At 46.6% G+C, this 21,509-nt stretch overlaps 1 protein-coding gene across 1 annotated transcript in view; it reads left to right on the forward strand.

Moving 5' to 3' along the window:
• Positions 1–21,509, forward strand: part of TMEM184C (transmembrane protein 184C) — a 62,129-nt gene that overhangs the window by 15,905 nt on the left and 24,715 nt on the right. The window contains exons 2-6 of the mRNA XM_069744042.1: positions 13,548–13,678; positions 13,768–13,804; positions 14,327–14,532; positions 15,973–16,047; positions 17,492–17,585. Of these exons, the coding sequence (XP_069600143.1) occupies positions 13,548–13,678; positions 13,768–13,804; positions 14,327–14,532; positions 15,973–16,047; positions 17,492–17,585 (543 nt within the window). The remainder of the gene's footprint in view (positions 1–13,547; positions 13,679–13,767; positions 13,805–14,326; positions 14,533–15,972; positions 16,048–17,491; positions 17,586–21,509) is intronic.

The raw sequence follows: 21,509 nt of genomic DNA on the forward strand, positions 1-21,509 counted from the left end.
AAATTTTTATTTTTTAATTAACGGAGTGAAGGGGGCGACGGTTCCTTTCAAGGTTCCGATCTCCCCTGAACCATCAACAGGCGAGCACGGCAAGTATACCTCCCCGTACCCTTTCCTGCGACGTGGGAAGCCATGCCTGAGCTCACTTCAGGGGCGACGGTTCCTTTCATGGTCCCGATCTCCCCACAGCAGCAGCAGGCGACCACATGGAGTGTCGCCTCCATGTATCCTCTCCTGGAGCCAGGCCTAATGCCGGACAACTGGCCCTGTCCACTCGGACTGAACTCCGTGGCTGTACAGAGGCCCCTCTCTATGGCGTCCGAGCAGCCCCCACTGTCCCACCACTGTGAAAGCGGATGGCACAAGGAGGCGGACGGGTCCTCTCCACCTCCCTAACAAACGGATGATGGATTGAGGCTTATCCCTGCACCGTCCACGCTGCACAGAACAGCGCTGAAACCCCCATCCGCGGCGGCTCCATGCCGGGACGCGCACCAATGGTGAGTGGATCCATCTTCAGTGGGATATTCACATGCTGACAGGCAGCCTCAGCCACTTCCCTGTGGCCCACCTCTCTGAGGTAACGCTCTGGAACGACCCACTGGTGACGTCCGCCGGCTACAGAAATTTAGGCCCCGGCTTAGGCCTATTCAACATCGTGTCTGTGGCTCTGCCCCCCAAATTGGCGCTTCTCGCTCTCTGCGAGATTTTATCAACTCTGCATCTCCCGGTGGCCATCTTGGTCCACCCGGCCAGCTCACACTGGGGTGACAGTATTTTTGCATTAAAGGGGCACATTGACTCTACATCAGTACCCGGGTAAGGAAGTACCTGGTCTTAAAGGCACATGACCAGTATTTCCTGGTCTTAAAAGCACATGACCAGTATTCCCTGGTCTTAAAGGCATATGGCCAGGATTCCCAGTCTTAAAGGTGCATGACGAGTATTCTCTGGTCTTAAAGGCACATGACCAGTATTTCCTGGTCTTAAAAGCACATGACCAGTATTCCCTGGTCTTAAAGGCATATGGCCAGGATTCCCAGTCTTAAAGGTGCATGACCAGTATTCTCTGGTCTTAAAGGCACATGACCAGTATTTCCTGGTCTTAAAAGCACATGACCAGTATTCCCTGGTCTTAAAGGCATATGGCCAGGATTCCCAGTCTTAAAGGCGCATGACCAGTATTCCCTGGTCTTAAAGGCGCATGACCAGTATTCTCTGTTCTTAAAGGCGCATGACCAGTATTCCCTGGTCTTAAAGGCATATGGCCAGTATTCCCAGTCTTAAAGGCGCATGACCAGTATTCCCTGGTCTTAAAGGCGCATGACCAGTATTCCCTGGTCTTAAAGGTGCATGACCAGTATTCTCTGTTCTAAAAGGCGCATGACCAGTATTCCCTGGTCTTAAAGGTGCATGACCAGTATTCTCTGGTCTTAAAGGCGCATGACCAGTATTCCCTGGTCTTAAAGGCGCATGACCAGTATTCCCTGGTCTTAAAGGCGCATGACCAGTATTCCCTGGTCTTAAAGGCGCATGACCAGTATTCCCTGGTCTTAAAGGCGCATGACCAGTATTCCCTGGTCTTAAAGGCGCATGACCAGTATTCTCTGGTCTTACAGGTGCACGACCAGTATTCTCTGGTCTTAAAGGTGCACGACCAGTATTCTCTGGTCTTAAAGGTGCACGACCAGTATTCTCTGGTCTTAAAGGTGCACGACCAGTATTCTCTGGTCTTAAAGGTGCACGACCAGTATTCTCTGGTCTTAAAGGTGCACGACCAGTATTCTCTGGTCTTAAAGGTGCACGACCAGTATTCTCTGGTCTTAAAGGTGCACGACCAGTATTCTCTGGTCTTAAAGGTGCACGACCAGTATTCTCTGGTCTTAAAGGTGCACGACCAGTATTCTCTGGTCTTAAAGGTGCACGACCAGTATTCTCTGGTCTTAAAGGTGCACGACCAGTATTCTCTGGTCTTAAAGGTGCATGGCCAGTATTCCCCGATCTTAAAGGCGCATGACCAGTATTCCCTGGTCTTAAAGGCGTATGACCAGTATTTCCTGGTCTTATAGGTGCATGACCAGTATTCCCTGGTCTTAAAGGCGCTTGATCAGTCCGAGGAGCCCTCCGCCGCCGACCCCAGCTTTATCCTCTAGTTCCCCTCAGTGGACTTCTTCACTGACCAATCCATGGTTCTCTGACCAAGAGATTGAATCCCTCTGTGTACCCTCTGTGTTTGGAGTGCTCGCAGGACCAATATACATGGTCCCTATCCTACATGGGAGCCGTCGGCTAGCAGGGGCCGCAAGTATTCTAGAAACGTGCAGGCGTCTAGAAACATACAGGCATCTAGAAAACGGAAGTTTTTCGTTTCCTGCTCCCTCACCAATGATTTGATGACAACAAGGCTCTGAATATGGATTGGATATTGCCAGAGCTTCAGAGACTAAACTCCCTCGAGAGCATTTGCCATTCAATTCTGATAAGCGATTCACTGGACAGAAGCCTCTACGTGGGATGCCATGCCTGGCCTGTTTTTTAAGGGCGACGGGTCCTTTAAAGGGCACCGATCTCCCCACACCATCAACAGACGAGCACACGGAGTGTCGTCTCCATGTTTCCTCTTCTGCATCAAGGCCTAACGCCAGACAACCTGTCCTGTCCACCTGGAGACCTGAACTCTGTGGACATATAGAGGCACCCTTTTTGGCGTACGAGCTCCCCCCTATGCATCACCACTATTTAGTGGATGATGCAAGAAGGCGGACAATTCCTCTCCACTTCCCTGTTAAGAGGTTGATGGATCGAGGGTTCCTAATTTTTATCTCTGCACCGTGAAAAGAGGAGATGGCAAGAGACTATGACCTGCTGGATGCAGCCGCACATTCTGCCATGGGGCAGATTAACCGGGTAGAATCTCCTGTGGTATACCTACCCAGGGCCGGCTCCAGGTTTTTGAGGGCCCCGGGCGAACGAGTCTCAGTGGGCCCTCCCAACCCCCCCTTTAACACATCTGTGACGCAGTATATAACGCACAGCCCACGCAGGATATAACGCACAGCCCACGCAGGATATAGCGCACAGCCCACGCAGGATATAGCGCACAGCCCACGCAGGATATAGCGCACAGCCCACGCAGGATATAGCGCACAGCCCACGCAGGATATAGCGCACAGCCCACGCAGGATATAGCGCACAGCCCACGCAGGATATAGCGCACAGCCCACGCAGGATATAGCGCACAGCCCACGCAGGATATAGCGCACAGCCCACGCAGGATATAGCGCACAGCCCACGCAGGATATAGCGCACAGCCCACGCAGGATATAGCGCACAGCCCACGCAGGATATAGCGCACAGCCCACGCAGGATATAGCGCACAGCCCGTGAGTCTACACTGTCGGCGAACCATGATGTATATGTGCACAGATGTTACTTTCAGACTTTCAGTTCACGATTTAAAGGGAACCTGTCACCCCGTTTTTTGAGATTGAGCTATAAATACTGTTAAATAGGGCATGCACTGTGTGTTCCTATAGTGTATGTAAACAGAATTGGTCCACGGGGACCAAGAACAAACGACCAAACAGTCAATATCAAAATATAAATATAGAAAAATCTTTATTCAATATAACAACAAAAACATAGAACAAGAAAGACACAAGTAGGGGGAAGTACCGCATGGTGTGCACATCTGCCTCACCGGTGCATAAAAGACCACAGACGCACGGGACCAGGGAGGAAGGACATCCGCATATATAATAATAAATGAGTAACAAGGAAGCTAAGAGAATCAGCAGCCACAGAGGCCCAACATGGATGATACTGCAGAACAAAGCTTAATAAGTAAACAGAGACCACCCATTCTTACATAATGAAGCTCAAATTAGTGCGTATAGTGAGACTCCACTACAAAAAGCAGTACCGCAGTATATACAGCATATAAATAATGGCCATGGCGCAGCGCTTACCTCGGATGTAAGAAGCAGAGCACTCCTCCCTGGGACCGTACGCCCTCCCCGACGCGCGTTTCGGCAACACACCTTCTTCAGGTGTTAGAGATCGCGGCGGCCATTTTCCCAAAGCCGAGTTTGCATCTCGGCTTTGGGAAAATGGCCGCCGCGATCTCTTCTGCGCACGCGCGGCATCCCGCGGCCATTTTCCTGAAGCCCCGTGCAGCAGAGCACTCGATCTGCGCACGCGCGGCCCCAGGAAGATGGCCGCCCCCACCGATGCAAGGGATTACAGCGCAGATCGCGCGCTGCTTCTTCACCACTACGCCACCAACGTAAAGCTGAGGAAGAACCAGCGATGTCACCACGCCCTCCCGACCTGACCAGCCTGATTGACAGGCAAAAACGGCGACTTTGGTAAGTTATTTCTCAGCATACATGGGGAATCGGGGTACACTACATACACTATAGGAACACACAGCGCAGGCCCTATTTAACAGTATTTATAGCTCAATCTCAAAAAACGGGGTGACAGGTTCCCTTTAAATCTGTTACAAAAAAAACAAACATGAAAGCTGCAGACTGTACGAGTATCACAGGTGGCTGAATACATTAGATTCACATTTACTTAGTCATAACTTCCACCACTGACTCTAGTTATAGCGCTTACTTCCACTCCCCCGGCCGGCCGCCGCCGCGGAACAATGCTTCGGTTGATCCTTTGATTGACAGCCATATTGGCCATCTTTCTCATACACAGGAGCATTGCTTGGCCAACTACTGCGTTGTTCTCTGAGACATCTTTGTTAGAGACTTATCTTTGGTAGTACGAAGGGATCAGCAGTCAGAAATTAGACATGTCGGATGGACATTTCCACCACCATCAGTCATCTGGCTCCTCCATACTTACACATTAGTTTTGCTATCTTAACATTAGTGTGAAGCTTGAAACTGACCTAACCAATACTTTAAAGAGTTTGCAGATCAAATACAAGATGGAATAAAATGGTTAAATTATACCTTTATTGTAAATTAGAAAACATTCATATACTAACATGGTCTTATTAGCCCATGTAGATGTTGCATTTATGATTTTTGTCACTGGTGGACACAGACAGAATATGGGCTCTTTATATGTAAAATAAAAATAGTTTGTATTCAACTTCAGTGCCAGTGCCATTCTAGTGATATGTCTGATATGTACAAGAAGTTAGAACAATATGGGAACATTCCAGTCCAGTAGCTCATCATAATGCACAAGCGGTACCCCCCCCCCCCCCCCGACCCCCTTTCCCCCGCAAAGTGCAGCGTTGGGAGTTGGGACGGACCCTCACCCTCTTTTAACCTCACCAAAGATGATTCACTGTCTGACACTGACAGACTCACACAGAGACAGTACTCACTGCTTCCCTGGCCCCCTCGTTGTGGACACAGCAGGAGAGGGTGCACCGTCCTCACTGCAGGCTGCAGCTGCTGCTCGTCCTCTTCTCCTCCTGCTTGGCGCTGCCGGTCCGGATCTGTCCTCTCCTGTGCTGGATCATCTGGATGGTGGACGCAGCCTGGACGGATAGATTCTGGACCAGTGCCTGGAATGGGAAGGCTTCAGGCAGCGCGGTCCAACTGCCCGCCGACCGGATGTAAGGAGAGATGACCCAGCGTCGCGACCCGGAAGTGTCTTCTCTCTTCTGTATCCATGGTGAGGGCCGGGCGGCGGTGAGACTGTATTGCTGCTATTGCAGCTGCGCAGCGCCAGGCAGGCGCCAGCGAAATGGCCTCAGAGAGACACAGCTGACTGTGCCCCCTGCAGCCAAGGCGCCGCCGGGGGACGTGTGGATAATGTTGTGAGTGACGCGCGCTGGCAGCTGACGTCACCGTGTACTACCAAATGGGCCCCCCCCCCCGTCTTGCCAGGGCCCCGGCATTTGCCCAGGTGCGCCGGGTGCTGACGCCGGCCCTGTACCTACCAGTATCCCTACCTGATGGGTCATCAATTAAAAATACCACGGACTGTCAGATAGCAAATCTGGTTTGTTCCGTCTTGCGGCTTCGGGTCCAGCGCTCTATCCTCCCTAGCGGCTGCATGGATTGCTAGAGCAATGGTCTCCTGGCTGGAGACCTTAACTACCTTGATTCACACCAGCAACAACTGGCCAATCAAATCTTTTGAGCGGGAGACTGATTGTCCAGCACAGTCTAGATCTAAGGGATCTTGGTTCCAAACAGGGGAACGAAAAGTAAGATCGACCCTGGACCTCAAACTTCTAACAACCTTTGACATGGTCCTCCTTCTTTGGATGGAGTTCCTCCGCTCAGCCATTACTTCAACAGAAAAAGGTGCAGTTTCCAGCATCCATCGACATTCGGGTTGCTTGCCCTCTGCAAAAATTCCTTCGCCTTTCCATTCGTCAACAGCATTTTCAAGTCACAACCTTGTCCTTCGGCCTTGCTTCCACACCCAGAGTGTTCGCTCGGGTCATGGCGGATGTCATGTTTCTCTTGCACTCTAGAGGCGTGCTCGTCCTGCCCTGTTTGGTCTGTCTAGCCGCCCTTCCAGGACTACGCTGAGTCGTCTATATCTCTTGCGATACCTTCTCTCCTGGGCTGGCAGCTACACTTAGACAAGTTCTCCTCATTTCCAGCACAGCAGATATCCTTTTTGAGGATGATCCTGCACACTTCTAGAAGGATGGTAATACTTCCTCGAGACAAGGTCATGGCCCTTCAACAGGGAGCTCGCGCAAGGAGAGTTCTGAGGACTTGATTACTCACCCCCTCATTTCATTCGATTTGCTAAGAGAGTTCTGAGGAAAAATGGTGACGACAATAGAAGCGGTTTCCTTCGCTCCGCTCGTTTTCAGCAAGTCAAACAGACTTTCAGACAATAGTCTCTGAGCTCCTTCTTCTTCCAGGGCCTTTCTCCCGGTTCAATGGTTATTAGTAACTACCAATGCCAGTCTTCTTCTCCCCATCATTGTTCTGGAGATCCGAACGGTAGTCTTACAGCAGGTCCACTGCCTTCTGGCGGGTCACCCTATCCGAATTCAATTGGATAATGCCACGGCGGTGCCTTACGTCAGTCATCTAGCACAGGGGTCCCCATCTCCAGTCCTCAAGGCCCACCAACATGTCATGTTTTCAGGATTTCCTTAGTCTTGCCCAGGTAATAATTGCATCACCTGTGCAATGCAAAGGAAATCCTGAAAACATGACCTGTTGGTGGGCCTTGAGGACTGGAGTTGGGGACCTCTGATCTAGCAGGTACCCACGGTCAGGCGCCATGACCGAGGTACCTCACTTTCTCTGATGGGCCGAAGTCTATTATTCGGTGATCTCGGCAGTATATATCCCAGAAGTAGAACTCTGAACGGCAAACAAATTCAGCCGTCAGGGTTCCGCCTCAAGTCAGTGGGAACTTCACCCCGAAGTCTTCCATCAGATCTGTCCTTACTGGAGCTCTCCAGTTGTAGGTGGGATGACATCCAGACTGAAGGCCAATGTTCTCGAGTTCGTGGTTCGGCCTCGAGATCCAAGAGCCATCGCTCTCCATGCTCTGGTTCTGCCGTGGTACCAGTTTCCATAACTCCCCTTCCACTGCTTCCGAAAGCCTTTCAGAAGCAGAAAGGGGCCCCAGTGATCCTCAGAGATCCGCACTGACCACGTCCGTTTTTTGTTTGCGGAGCTAGTATCTTCTCGCCTTATCGCAGCACAACTGCAAGTAGGGACTTTCTCACAGGGAGTTTTCACACGTAGTTCTTCCCTATCGCATACCGTTAGATCATTGGGACCTTATTATTCCTAGGAGCCTTACAGTAGGCTCCTTTTTTCATCCGGGCAGACTTTACTATCAGGGAAAGTCGTCCCGTTCTCCTCTGCGATATTCTCACTCTGACGAGTCTTCGGAGCTAGCTTCTCTGCTCTTTCAGACTTTTTTTCCCTTATTACCTTCGAGGCAAGGTTGTCCTCAGGCCATCTCCATCCCTTGTTACCAAGGTGGTACTGTATTACCACTGTTATGAGGGCATAGTTCTTCCCTCATCTCTTTTGGCTCCAGTCCACAAAATGGAATAAGATCCCCCATATTCTGGACGAAGTGAGTGCTCTGAGTAGGTACGTCTTGAGGACGGTGTCCTTCTGAAGGTTGGACGTTTTATTTGGGCTTCCTGACGGTAGAGGAAGGCTTCCTGACATTTTCAGGAAGGGTTTAGCCGTTTCATCGACCATGATAACATGGTGAATTCTTTTCACCATCCAGGAGTCCTTCCGTGCTAGATGTCAGCCTATCTCCCTGTCTATCAAGGGTTCTAGGCACCAGGCGTCAGCAAGGCACGCCTGCAAGCTTGCGGATTCGTCCAGTCCGCATGCATTCTTGAAGCACTATAATTCCCACACTTCCACAGATGTGAGTCTGGGCAGGCGGACTCTGCAGGCCGTGGTGGCGCACTTGTAAGTAGCGGTTACACAGGGCCTGATCTATTGTTGTCCCCACCCAGGGACTGCTTTGGGACGTCCCACGGTCTGTGTCCCCCAATGAGGCGAAGGAGAAATAGGGATATTTGAGTACTCACCGTAAAATCCTTTTCTCCGAGCCATTCATTGGGGGACACAGCTCCCACCCTGTTATTAGCTTATGCTTGTTTTTTAGAATATGACATGCTATACGCTCATATATTGTTATTGATCTCCTACTGCTTTTGCACCGAACTGGTTAGCTGAGAGCCAGCAGGAGGGTGTATACTGCAGGGGAGGAGCTAACTTTTTTTGTATCACTTAGTGTCAGCCTCCTATTGGCAGCAGCATACACCCACGGTCTGTGTCCCTCAATGAATGGCTCAGAGAAAAGGATTTTACGGTGAGTACACAAAAATCCCTATTTTGTTGCCCTCCTTTGTACTCTCTCTAGTTCCATTATATCCTTCCTGAGCACCGGTGCCCAAAACTGGACACAGTACTCCATGTGCGGTCTAACTAGGGATTTGTACAGAGGCAGTATAATGCTCTCATCATGTGTAGCCAGACCTCTTTTAATGCACCCCATGATCCTGTTTGCCTTGGCAGCTGCTGCCTGGCACTGGCTGCTCCAGGTAAGTTTATCATTAACTAGGATCCCCAAGTCCTTCTCCCTGTCAGATTTACCCAGTGGTTTCCCATTCAGTGTGTAATGGTGACATTGATTCCTTCTTCCCATGTGTATAACCTTACATTTATCATTGTTAAACCTCATCTGCCACCTTTCAGCCCAAGTTTCCAACTTATCCAGATCCATCTGTAGCAGAATACTATCTTCTCTTGTATTAACTGCTTTACATAGTTTTGTATCATCTGCAAATATCGATATTTTACTGTGTAAACCTTCTACCAGATCATTAATGAATATGTTGAAGAGAACAGGTCCCAATATCGACCCCTGCGGTACCCCACTGGTCACAGCGACCCAGTTAGAGACTATACCATTTATAACCACCCTCTGCTTTCTATCACTAAGCCAGTTACTAACCCATTTACACACATTTTCCCCCAGACCAAGCATTCTCATTTTGTGTACCAACCTCTTGTGCGGCACGGTATCAAACGCTTTTGAAAAATCGAGATATACCACGTCCAATGACTCACCGTGGTCCAGCCTATAGCTTACCTCTTCATAAAAACTGATTAGATTGGTTTGACAGGAGCGATTTCTCATAAACCCATGCTGATATGGAGTTACACAGTTATTCTCATTGAGATAATCCAGAATAACATCCCTCAGAAACCCTTCAAATATTTTACCAACAATAGAGGTTAGACTTACTGGCCTATAATTTCCAGGTTCACTTTTAGAGCCCTTTTTGAATATTGGCACCACATTTGCTATGCGCCAGTCCTGCGGAACAGACCCCGTCGCTATAGAGTCCCTAAAAATAAGGAATAATGGTTTATCTATTACATTACTTAGTTCTCTTAGTACTCGTGGGTGTATGCCATCCGGACCCGGAGATTTATCTATTTTAATCTTATTTAGCCGGTTTCGCACCTCTTTTTGGGTTAGATTGGTGACCCTTAATATAGGGTTTTCATTGTTTCTTGGGATTTCACCTAGCATTTCATTTTCCACCGTGAATACCGTGGAGAAGGTGGTGTTTAATATGTTAGCTTTTTCCTCGTCATCTACAACCATTCTTTCCTCACTATTTTTTAAGGGGCCTACATTTTCAGTTTTTATTCTTTTACTATTGATATAGTTGAAGAACAGTTTGGGATTAGTTTTACTCTCCTTAGCAATGTGCTTCTCTGTTTCCTTTTTGGCAGCTTTAATTAGTTTTTTAGATAAAGTATTTTTCTCCCTATAGTTTTTTAGAGCTTCAATGGTGCCATCCTGCTTTAGTAGTGCAAATGCTTTCTTTTTACTGTTAATTGCCTGTCTTACTTCTTTGTTTAGCCACATTGGGTTTTTCCTATTTCTAGTCCTTTTATTCCCACAAGGTATAAACTGCTTACAGTGCCTATTTAGGATGTTCTTACACATTTTCCATTTATTATCTGTATTCTTATTTCTGAGGATATTGTCCCAGTCTACCAGATTAAGGGCATCTCTAAGCTGGTTAAACTTTGCCTTCCTAAAGTTCAGTGTTTTTGTGACTCCCTGACAAGTCCCCCTAGTGAAAGACAGGTGAAACTGTACAATATTGTGGTCGCTATTTCCTAGATGCCCGACCACCTGCAGATTTGTTATTCTGTCAGGTGTATTAGATAGTATTAGGTCTAAAAGTGCTGCTCCTCTGGTTGGATTCTGCACCAATTGTGAAAGATAATTTTTCTTGGTTATTAGCAGAAACCTGTTGCCTTTATGGGTTTCACAGGTTTCTGTTTCCCAGTTAATATCCGGGTAGTTAAAGTCCCCCACTCAGCAACATTCATTTGTTTGTTTCTGGAAAATACTCATGGAGTCAAAATCATCACTACATCTGTAGATAAATTCCCCAAGGGGTATCATTTCCCAAATGGGGTCACTTGAGGGGGGTTCTGCTCTTCTAGCAATTAGGGGCTTTGTATATGGAATCATCAAACTGTTCTAGGAAAATCTGCGCTCCTAGTGGCAAATGGCACTCAGTTCCTCCCAATTCTCTCCTTATGGCTAAGTAGCACTGTACAGCCATATATGGGGTATTGCCACGTTCAGTAGAAATTGTGGAACCAATTATGGTGCCATTTTTACCCACTTCTTGTGTGAAAATGTAAAATCTGGGGCTAAAACAAAATTTTGTTTGTAAAAATGTTATTTTGTCTTCACTGCCCAATGGTATAAAATGCTGTGATACATCAGTGGTGTCAATATTACCACTGCACCCCTAGATGAATTCATTGAGAGGTGTAGTTTGTAAATTGAGGTCACTTTTGGGGGTTTCTGCTGTTCTGGCATCTCATGACCTCTCCCAGTGAGTCATGGCACCTGCAAACCATAACAGTAAAATCGGGCGTTCCTTGTCATTTGAGCTTTGCACTGTGCTTGAAAATTATTTCCTGATTACATGTAGGATATTGGCGCACTCAGGAGAAAATGGACCTCGGTTTGTTGTAAAAAAAAAAAAAAAATCCTGTTAGCTTTTTGAAAAATTAAAAACTTGGGGCTAAAACAACATTTTAGTGGTAAAAATGCAATTTATTCTTTCTTCACCGCTCAGTGGTATAAAATTCAGTGAGGCACATGTGGTGTCAATATGATCACTGCACCACTAGATGAATTCATTGGGGAGTATAGTTTGTATAATGAGTTCACATATAGGGGGTTTCTGTTGTTCTGGCACCTCGGGCTTTGCCAATGTGACATGGCACGCTCAAACCATTCCAAAAAATCTGAACTCCAATATGGTGCATCTTCCCTTCTGCACTGTACCTCAAAAGTAGTATTCTTAGTATTAGTATAATTTTTCCTGTTACCCTTATGAGAATGCAATTTTTTGTGCTAAAAACATTTGTGGGGAAAATTTGATAATTTGTTTTTATTAATATGTCTCAACATTATAAACTTCTGTGAAGTACCTGAGAGTTCAATGTGCTCACCACACCTCACCTGAGGGGTCTAGTTTTCAAAATCGTGTCACTTGTGGGGATTTTCACTTTCTAGGCACATCAGGGGGTCTCCAAACGCGACATGGCATCCGCCAATTGTTTCAGCAAATTTTGCATTCAAAAAGTCAAATGGATCTCCTTCCCTTCCAAGCTCTGCCTTTCGCACAGACACTGGTGTTCTTCTTCAACTGGGACATCTGCATGCTCAGGAGATGTTACACAACAAATTTTGGGTCCATATTTTCCTGTAATCCTTGTAAAAATAAAACAGAGGATTCCCATATCATGCACACATGGGTGGGTGGGTGGGTGTGTGTGTGTGTGGGGGGGGGGGAAGGGGTCAAGGAGCGAGTTCTCACACAGCGATGGTATCGAAAGTGAGAGCACCGGAGCTGATCAGCTGATGGACTCCGGTGAACTCTCACGGCAGCTCAGTGATACACTGCGGCAGCAATTGCCTCCTGTCAGTGTATCACCAGCGGCCGAGTAGAGCAGTCACATTTCCTGATGTGACTGTTATACACGTGAGCTTGCCGTGGGACACTCGGGATTATGTGGACTATGGCAGACAGGTGAGTATATGATGGTTTTTTATTTTATATTTTTTTATAGGAGACGAGGGCATCCAAGATTTGGCGTTAGGGGAGTATGTTGGGGGTTTTTTTGTTTTTTTTATTTGAATATGTATGGAATTATTTTATTTTTTTTTTTTTTTTTTTTTATAAATGTGAGCACTGGCAGATGAGACTACTCCCATCAGCAGCACCTGCTGTTACTGTTATCAATTACAGCAGAAGTAGCCTGATGGGAGCAGTAGTCTCATCAGCCCACGCCTGCTGACCTGCGGTAAGCTTTTTACCACAAGTCACCACTGTTGGTCACAGTCACAGCTGCGGGGTCACACTGACAGCGTGACCCTACAGCGCTCTGTCCAACGGTCTTACCAGCGGTAAAGTTACCGCGAGTCACAGCTGCGGGGTCTCATCAGCCCACGCCTGCTGATCTGTGGTAAGCTTTTTACTGTTACTGTAACAGTCACCACTGTTGGCCACAGTCACAGCTGCGGGGTCACACTGACAGCATGATAGCGCTGTGACAGACGGTCTTACTGGCGGTAACGGTACCGCTGATCAGAACCTCTATGCCAGTGTTTCCCATGCTGTCACATAGATGACAGCATGGGAAACACCATAGGAGGTACGTGAAACCGCAAGCAAAAACTCGGCAAATCTGAAAACATTTTTACACCTGTGTCTTTGCTGCAGATTTGGCTGACTCAATTGAAATCAATGGGTGAAAAACGCTGCAGACACGCACAAAGAATTGACATGTTTCAGACAAAGAACACTCTGCAAATAGTCAAAGGAAATTTACTGATCATGTGCACAGCACTTCAGTCATTGAATTAGCTTGCATAAGGATTCTACAGCGTTTTTGGCACATTTCCGTGTGGAAAAAATGCATGAAAAATTAAATTATCACAATAACATCCATAAGGAGGATTGTGGATTTGATGACGACTAATGAAAGCCTTTATTTGCTCTGTTGCAGGTCGGAGTTCAGACCAAAGCATGGTTTATTGCCGGCATATTTGTACTTATGACTATACCCATCTCTTTGTGGGGAATTTTGCAGCATTTGGTTCACTACACGCAGCCTGAACTGCAGAAACCCATAATACGGTACGACAGTCATCTAATGGCAGTCATCTGCTTTGCTCAGGATTACTATGGTATTTTTTCTGAAAAGCGCTTTTTATGTTTCCCTGCAGTATTCTGTGGATGGTGCCCATTTACAGCGTGGACAGTGTAAGTATTTGTTCATGCGTTGATTATATTGTAGGCTCTGCAGATTCCAGGCATCACTGGCGGCCAGTAATATGTCTGCTTTTGTTATACCTAATGATTTTTTCAGTACAGGTATTTATGGCTGCACTTCATACCATAGTCTGCATCAAGTGCACTGCTCATTGCAGCCAAGGGAATATTGTCCATGAGCCCCAAGCTAACGGTGCTAGGCTGTTTATAGACTTACATGGAGATGACATCTACTCCATGGATTCCAGTGGCTAGATCGTCCGCTGTAGATTAGCTAATAGGGATAACGGGACCGTCTTCTCCGTATGGGTGATGTAGTATATAAATTACATATGCCTTACACTTTTTTAATATTGGAATACCGCTTTTAATATGAATCCATTTTTATTCAGGCTTTGCAGAAGGATCCTTTGTATGTAATTCTATTTGCCTTCCTTATTCTGTAATATTTGCTGCTGGATCTTGAGATGTTTCCATGTATCTCCTTGTGTCTCCTCTGTGCCTGTATACCAGTGGATTGCCTTGAAGTATCCGGACATTGCCATCTACGTGGATACCTGCAGAGAGTGCTATGAAGCCTATGTTATCTACAATTTCATGATCTTCCTCTTCAACTACTTGACAAATCGCTGCCCAAATCTGGCACTAGTTCTGGAAGCAAAAGATCAGCAGAGACATCTACCTCCTTTGTGTTGCTTTCCGCCCTGGCCTATGGGAGAGTAAGTAATTATACTTTGTACTAGACTGATTTTGGATAGATGGAGTAACATGTTTTACTTTTGGAGCAGCAGGATCCTTCCCAACTATAATGCTATTGGAAAGAATATATGCCATTGAGTTGCCCCCTTCTGCCCCATGTTGTGGAAAAAAAATATTAAGGACCCGATTCATTTTTAAGTTTGCCCCTGTTCAATGGTTTTTAGTGTTTTGCCTGTTTTCCATTTGCGCCTTAGTCTTAATTTGCAACCTTTTTTTTTTTTTTTTTTTAAAGTCTATTTTGTGTGCCTGTTTGTTTGTTTTTTTCTTATGTTCACAGTTTTTTGGCTTGGTTTTTACTGATTCATCAATTCCGACATTTCAAAAAGTTGCAAAACTTTTTTTTTCAAATGTATTACTTTTCCTCTCTAGTGATCAGAAATTTTGGTGCAATGTTTGTTCTGTTTTGCAACATGTGCACATTTTTGCTCTAAAGAGTTGCGAAGAAAATTCAAGGACAAAAATAAACAGACATTTATGAATTCCCAAAATATTAATCAATCATTTGCTCAGTTTTAAAAAATTTGACCCTTTAAAAAAAGGCAACAAATACCATAAGACAACAAAGAGATGCGACTTCAAAGATTTGCAAATGATATATCGTGGCCTTTAATATGCAAACATAATACTGTGAGAAATATATAGAGAATTCATCTGAGTGTCACGGAAGAGGTGCAGTCTACTGTCTCACAAATGTATGTCTGGCTGTAAGGCTAGCTAGCTGCACCCTCCCTACTGTCTGGAGACAGAGAAAAGTCCGAGTTTTTCATGTTCTTTTTTTGTGTTTCCTGAGCGTTTGTCCACTGGCATTTTTTTTGTTTTAGGCTGTTCCCATGGTTTTTGTGATTTTGTTTTTTTTTTGTTTTTTTTTGTTTTTTTTTTTTTCCCCACTCCATTGAATATTGAAGAAAACTCTAGCAGAGTTCTAAGCAAAAGCATCTGTTAGCTGCTTGGCGATTTTAGAAACCTGAAGTGGTTAAAAGACATTCCAAATAAAGAACATATGATCAGCAAGTCGATATTACATGGAAATGCAGATTTTCCATTTTTGTGAGCGTTTTCTGATAGGTTACCGTTATGGCTGCTTCAGAAACTTATCTCCCAGCTATACAAGACTCCACATTGCAGATTCACCTAATTCTGCGTTGTTCCCCCCGGCCCCCCCCCCCCCTCTAAATGACTGAGTAATTAGGTGATGTCAGGCATGTGGGAGATTTTCCCCCATTTTCTCCAAAAAGCAGATATATATAGTTAGGAAATGCCAGAATAGAATTTATCATAAAATGTGACTGTAAATGGCGCTGTAACAGTCACTGTATCTGGATGATATGGGCCTAGATTTGGAGTGCGGTGATGGCAGAAACGAGTGCTGACACCGATATAATCTGTGCGTTCTCTTGCAGTGTGCTGCTGTTTAGATGCAAGTTGGGTGTGCTCCAGTATACAGTGGTCCGACCAGTTACCACGATAATTGCCTTGTAAGTATATAATACATCCTCATAACTTGGCAGTGTCTGCTGTCACTTGTTTAGTGTAGTGCTGTAAGATTGTTCCATGTGTGCTATGTTTATTAGAAGTGATACATTCAGATCTGAACACTGTAGGGTCTTTTCATGAAAAATCAGAACACGGAGAACATAAAAGTGAAGGGGAAAGCAGAGCCCACCTATCCCCCAGCCCAATCAGTGGCCTCAGCAGGGTCGTGCCATATATACGGGCTACCACTGCTGCGGCCAGGTAAGCAGGATAGCAGAGGACTTCTGGCGATTTGATATGTATTGTGGGGGCAGATTTTTTAAAAAAAAGATTTAAAAGAAAAGTCCTTTAAAAGCGTACTCCCCTTTCAGAATTATTTTTTCCTTAGGCTCAGTTTGTTGTAAAATAAGTATTATTTACACTCCCCAGGTCCAGCACCGCCTCATCCCGTGTTATTTGATTGCAGTAGTGACATCACTTAGCTCTGCAGCCAATCCATAAGCTCTATCACTATCTGCAGATCTGCTGAGCAGTGATTGGCTGCAGCACTGTAGACATGATGTCACCGCTGCAACCAAACCACTCGGGCAGTAGCGGAACAAAGCCCACAACCCGGGGAGGGGGAGTAAAGAGCAGTTCATTTTACAACAAACTGAGCCTACGGAGAAAAGTCTCTGAAAGGGGACAGACCCACTAAGTATTATCTTGAGACATGTTTTGGAAACCTCTTTAGTCAGTTTACTAATCTGTCTTTGTTAAACATTGTGCTTCTTGGAAAGGTAGTCCCTTTCTATCATCCTACCTACTACATGCTGCTCTCCGCCATAACATAGATGGTGGGCCATGTGCCGAGGTCGCTGTGCTGCACTTGGATGGAAAACTGTTGCGTGTATAGCGTATTACAGTGGGAAAAGCACAAAGTTCGATACTTTCACACTTCCCATCTGCAGCATGTGGTAGATAACATAATGCAGTACAATGCTCAGCTTTCTCCCTCAGTCTCATAGACAGTGAATGCAAGGACATTGTACATTTGCAACCATGCTCTCCATTCAATCCCCGCTGCATTCCTGTGATTGGCAGGGAGTCCGAGCAAGCAGACATTTAGGGCCTGATTCAGCAAGGCGATTATGCTAGAATTCTGGTGTAATCACTTTGAAAAGTCGCAAAATTATTGCTTAATGTGGGATTGCACAAATATTCAGCGACACTTGACATTTTCACTCAACTGTGCATGACTCCACAGCTCATCTAATTCGTGAGGCATACCTTACTCTGGAAAGCTTACTTCAGTCCCTGGGGGATAGCACCCAGCAAGAGATCATGGTAGATTTAGTGGTGGGTGTACTTTAATATCATGTGAAATGTTCTAAATCTGAAAAATTATGAATGTAATGAATAGCTAAAATGATGGGGAAATTATTTTTACTTTTCTATTGTGTTTAGGGTTTGTCAGTTGACTGGTATCTATGGTGAAGGTGATTTTAATCTAAAAAATGCCTGGACATACTTGGTGATAATTAACAATGCCTCCCAATTGGTAAGTGGCACACCGAACATTAAGATGTGTGCATTTTCTATTAACACTGTGCCTTGTGTAATGCGGTATATGACTTGGCCATTGAAGACAGTCTCTGATTGTGTAGTTAATACGTGATGATTTTCAGTATGTTTTCAGACTTTGCAGTTGTTTCTCCTCCTTTTTTTTTTTTTTTTCTTTTTTTTTTACAGTAATTATTAAGTTGCAACATAAGCCAAGGCTTTGTATTTATTAGTGATGAGTGAGTGTGCTCAGATACAGCGCTATCTGAGCATGCTCAGGTGTCATCTGAGTACAACGCATGCAGTGATTTCCTGTTAGGCAATCCCAGCATGTGTTGCGGCTGTTAAATCATGCAGCCGCGGGGACGCGAACATATTACTCGAGCCCCGCTATACTCGGATAATGCTATAGCTGAGCACACTCGCTCATCACTAGTATTTATATATTTTGTTTTTACTTAGAGGACCTATCACCAGGTCAGAAGTGGGCTGTTTTTGTTCTTAAGCGATATGGTCCTTTTCATTTACTAATAATATTTTAAGGATATTATTTTTGTTTTCGTTAAGTGAGGCAATTTTTGCATAAGTGCAGTCATCAGGTGAAGCCATATTGGTTTTGTCCCCATGACACAGATCGTAAACTGTGTCATAGGGACAAAATTACATCTTGTCATTTGCAAAGACGATAACTCAAAAGTAATAATTAACGGTTTGTCAAGTTTCCTATACTTTCCAGTCATATGGCAGCATAATATACAGGTGGAACGGGCTGAGCTTGGAGATTTATAGTTTTCTAGATCTTGGTTCTCTTTTTGTCTTCAAAACAGCAGTGTAAATGCTATCGAGAGTCCTAGCTGGGGCCTTGTTTGAATCTTATTTTATCGGTCGTCCATGACCGCACCACACAGAGAGAGAGAGAGGGGATCCGCCCTTCAGGAACAGGAAACCTACAGATACAGAAGGGCGGCACCTCTCCCACACATCAGTTGGTTTCCTGTTCCTGGAGGACAGGATGCCCTACGGGTATCTGCAGTTTCATCTGTGAATACCCAGGCCGGCTGTCCGACTCAGGTAGCGAGGGGGCCTCCTACCTCGGGCAGTGCGGTTCCCTGGAAGTGCCACGGTGGGTCCGGGCAGGGCTCCACGACAGTGAGCGGTGCAGGGAGGAGCGGAATCCAGAGGAGGTCCGTCTCCAGATGCCAGTGAAGGTGAGTATTTTCTCCCCCCCTGGGGTCCGTCCAGTCTCCTGGTGCCTCTGCTACCCCTGCGTCTGGTCATCTTCCTCCGGCAGGGCGGTGTGCGGCGGAGTTGGTTGGCGCTGTGTCCAGGCTTCCCAGCACATCCCTGTGCGCTCTTTCCGGGCGGAAGTGACGCGGCAGGGAGCGGGGCCGGGACCGGAGGTCAGGTGCAGGCCGCTATGCTGCGGTCACATGCAGCGATGGCGTGCAGCGGGGTCGGCCGACGGCGCTGTACCCCGGCTTCCCAGCGCATCCCTGTACGCGCTGTCCGGTACTGGAGGTGACGCGCGGGGCCGGGACCGGAAGTCAAACGCTGGCCAGCTTCTGCTAGGTGCGCCGCTGTGCTGTGGCCTCAGGCAGTGATGACCGCGAGGGAGCGGTCAGAGGCCATAGGGGGCGGGGCAGGGACCGACACGGGGAGGGGTGGATACCCTGGCCACACACCTGCACAGAATCCGGATCCGGGGGAAGGGATATATATAGCCGAACAGAACGCTGCAGGGCTGCTTGTGAGCCCATCTGCTATGGATGAGCCGGAAGCTCCCATCGGTCTGCTGGAGCAGGAGCAGGACAGGGCCTCAGAAAGGTCCCATGCAAACCCTCAGCCGAAGACCCGCGGACGCAGTAACCAGCCCAGTCGCAAATCTAGACTGAAGAATCCGGTCCGACCGCCCCTTCCCCCCAGTAATCCGGTACCTACCGCTACTGCCTGGGTAAGAGATCTTCCTTAGGGGAAAAAATGCGCTGGTAAAGTAAAGAATAAGGAGTGCGCACTATGCGGTTGCCCTTTGCCAGACGACTACCCTAAGAGACTGTCAGTCGTGTGTGCGACAGACGGTAGGGAACAAAACGATGGGAACATTGTGTAGCTGTAGCACCAGTTAAATTACATAGGGGTTTATTTTTTTTTTCCGCTCCCATAGGTGGCGGAAGAATCTCCCAATTTTACTTCAAACCTTAGAGAGATTATCAGGAAAGAAGTAAAAGATTCGCTAAAATCCTTGTCCCGGGGGGAGCCTTCCAAGAGAAGAAGGGAGCCTAGCGTCTCAGATTCAGATTCTTCCACTGGCCATAGAAAGGAAAATGATTCGGAAACCTCCGTCTCCTCGGCGTCCTCTTCGGAAGAGGATTCTAATCGATTCTGCTTCCCGCTGGACCAGATGGACAAGCTGATTAAATCAGTTAGATCCACCATGGGGGTGGCTGACGAAAGGCCAGAGCTTTCAGAGCAAGACCTAATGTTTGGCGGTCTAGACCCGAAAAAGCGTAAATCATTTCCGCTTAGTAACAAGGTTCAGAACCTTATCAAAAGTGAATGAAAAAAAACAGAGAAAAAGGGCTCCCTTCCACCGGCCTTTAAACGGAAATATTCCTTTGATGACCCCTTGGTGAACACGTGGGATAAGGCACCAAAATTGGACGCAGCGGTGGCTAAGGCGTCTAAAAAATCGTCTATTCCCTTTGATGACATGGCTTGCTTAAAAGATCCTCTTGATAAGAAAGCAGACTCGTTTCTTAAAGGGACTTGGGAGATTTCGGCGGGTTCCCTAACACCTGCAGTAGCTGCGACATGTGCAGCCAGATCAATGATGGTCTGGCTGGATCAACTAGGGTCTAAACTGGAAGATGGAGTCTCCAGAGAATCCATATTAAAATTCCTGCCAACGATTCAGAAAGCCGCTGCTTTTCTCGCGGATGCATCTGCAGATTCTGCAAGGATGGCGGCAGGATTATCAAATGCGGCACGCAGGGCGCTATGGCAGAAATGTTGGCCAGGTGACCTTCAATCCAGATCCCATCTGTGCTCTATTCCGTGTGAAGGAGAATACCTGTTCGGTCCAGTCCTAGACAAACTGCTGGAGAAGGCCGGAGACGAGAAAGTAGGAATTAGTCCTACCGGTAAGTATGTTTCCAGGCGTCCATCATGACAGCACCACCAGGAGGTTGTCCTTCTTATCCTTGATAGGGACAGGAAACACAGAAGAGGTTAAATAGCCCCTCCCCACCTCCACCCCTCAGTGATTTTCCAAGTACCACACCAGGATGGATGCAACTCTATTTTATTGAAATTCCTTCTACACATGTTTATATCACATATCAGACAGGAACTCAAGGGAGGGTATATAAGGGGTGCTGTCATGATGGATGCCTGGAAACATACTTACCGGTAGGACTAATTCCTACTTTCCAGGACGTCCCTCCTGACAGCACCACCAGGAGGAATACCAAATAACTCCTTAATTTTTTTAGGGCGGGATTACAGCCTGGAGGACTTTCCTCCCAAATGTAGTCTGTTGATTCACAGTTACGTCTAACTTATAATGTCTACAAAAGGTATTTGACCTCGACCATGTTGCAGCTCTGCATATTTGGTCCATAGAAGCCCCAGCGCTTTCTGCCCATGAGGCCGAGATTGCTCTCAATGAATGCGCCTTGAGGCATTCTGGAGGAGTTCCTCCTGCCGAGATGTAAGCTGCCGTGATGGTAGATTTAATCCATCTTGCTAGAGTAGCTTTGGATGCTTTCTTCCCTTTATTCTTCCCGGTCATCTAAACGAAGAGGTTAGAGTCGATTCTCCAACTATCTGTGATCTCTAGATAGTGTAGAATTGTCCTTTTTACGTCCAAAGTGTGAAGAGAATGCTCTTTTTCATTAGAGAAGTTCTGGCAGAATGTAGGCAAAAC

Source organism: Ranitomeya imitator, chromosome 1 (genome assembly GCF_032444005.1).
Source record: "Ranitomeya imitator isolate aRanImi1 chromosome 1, aRanImi1.pri, whole genome shotgun sequence".
Taxonomy (NCBI): Eukaryota; Metazoa; Chordata; class Amphibia; order Anura; family Dendrobatidae; genus Ranitomeya; species Ranitomeya imitator.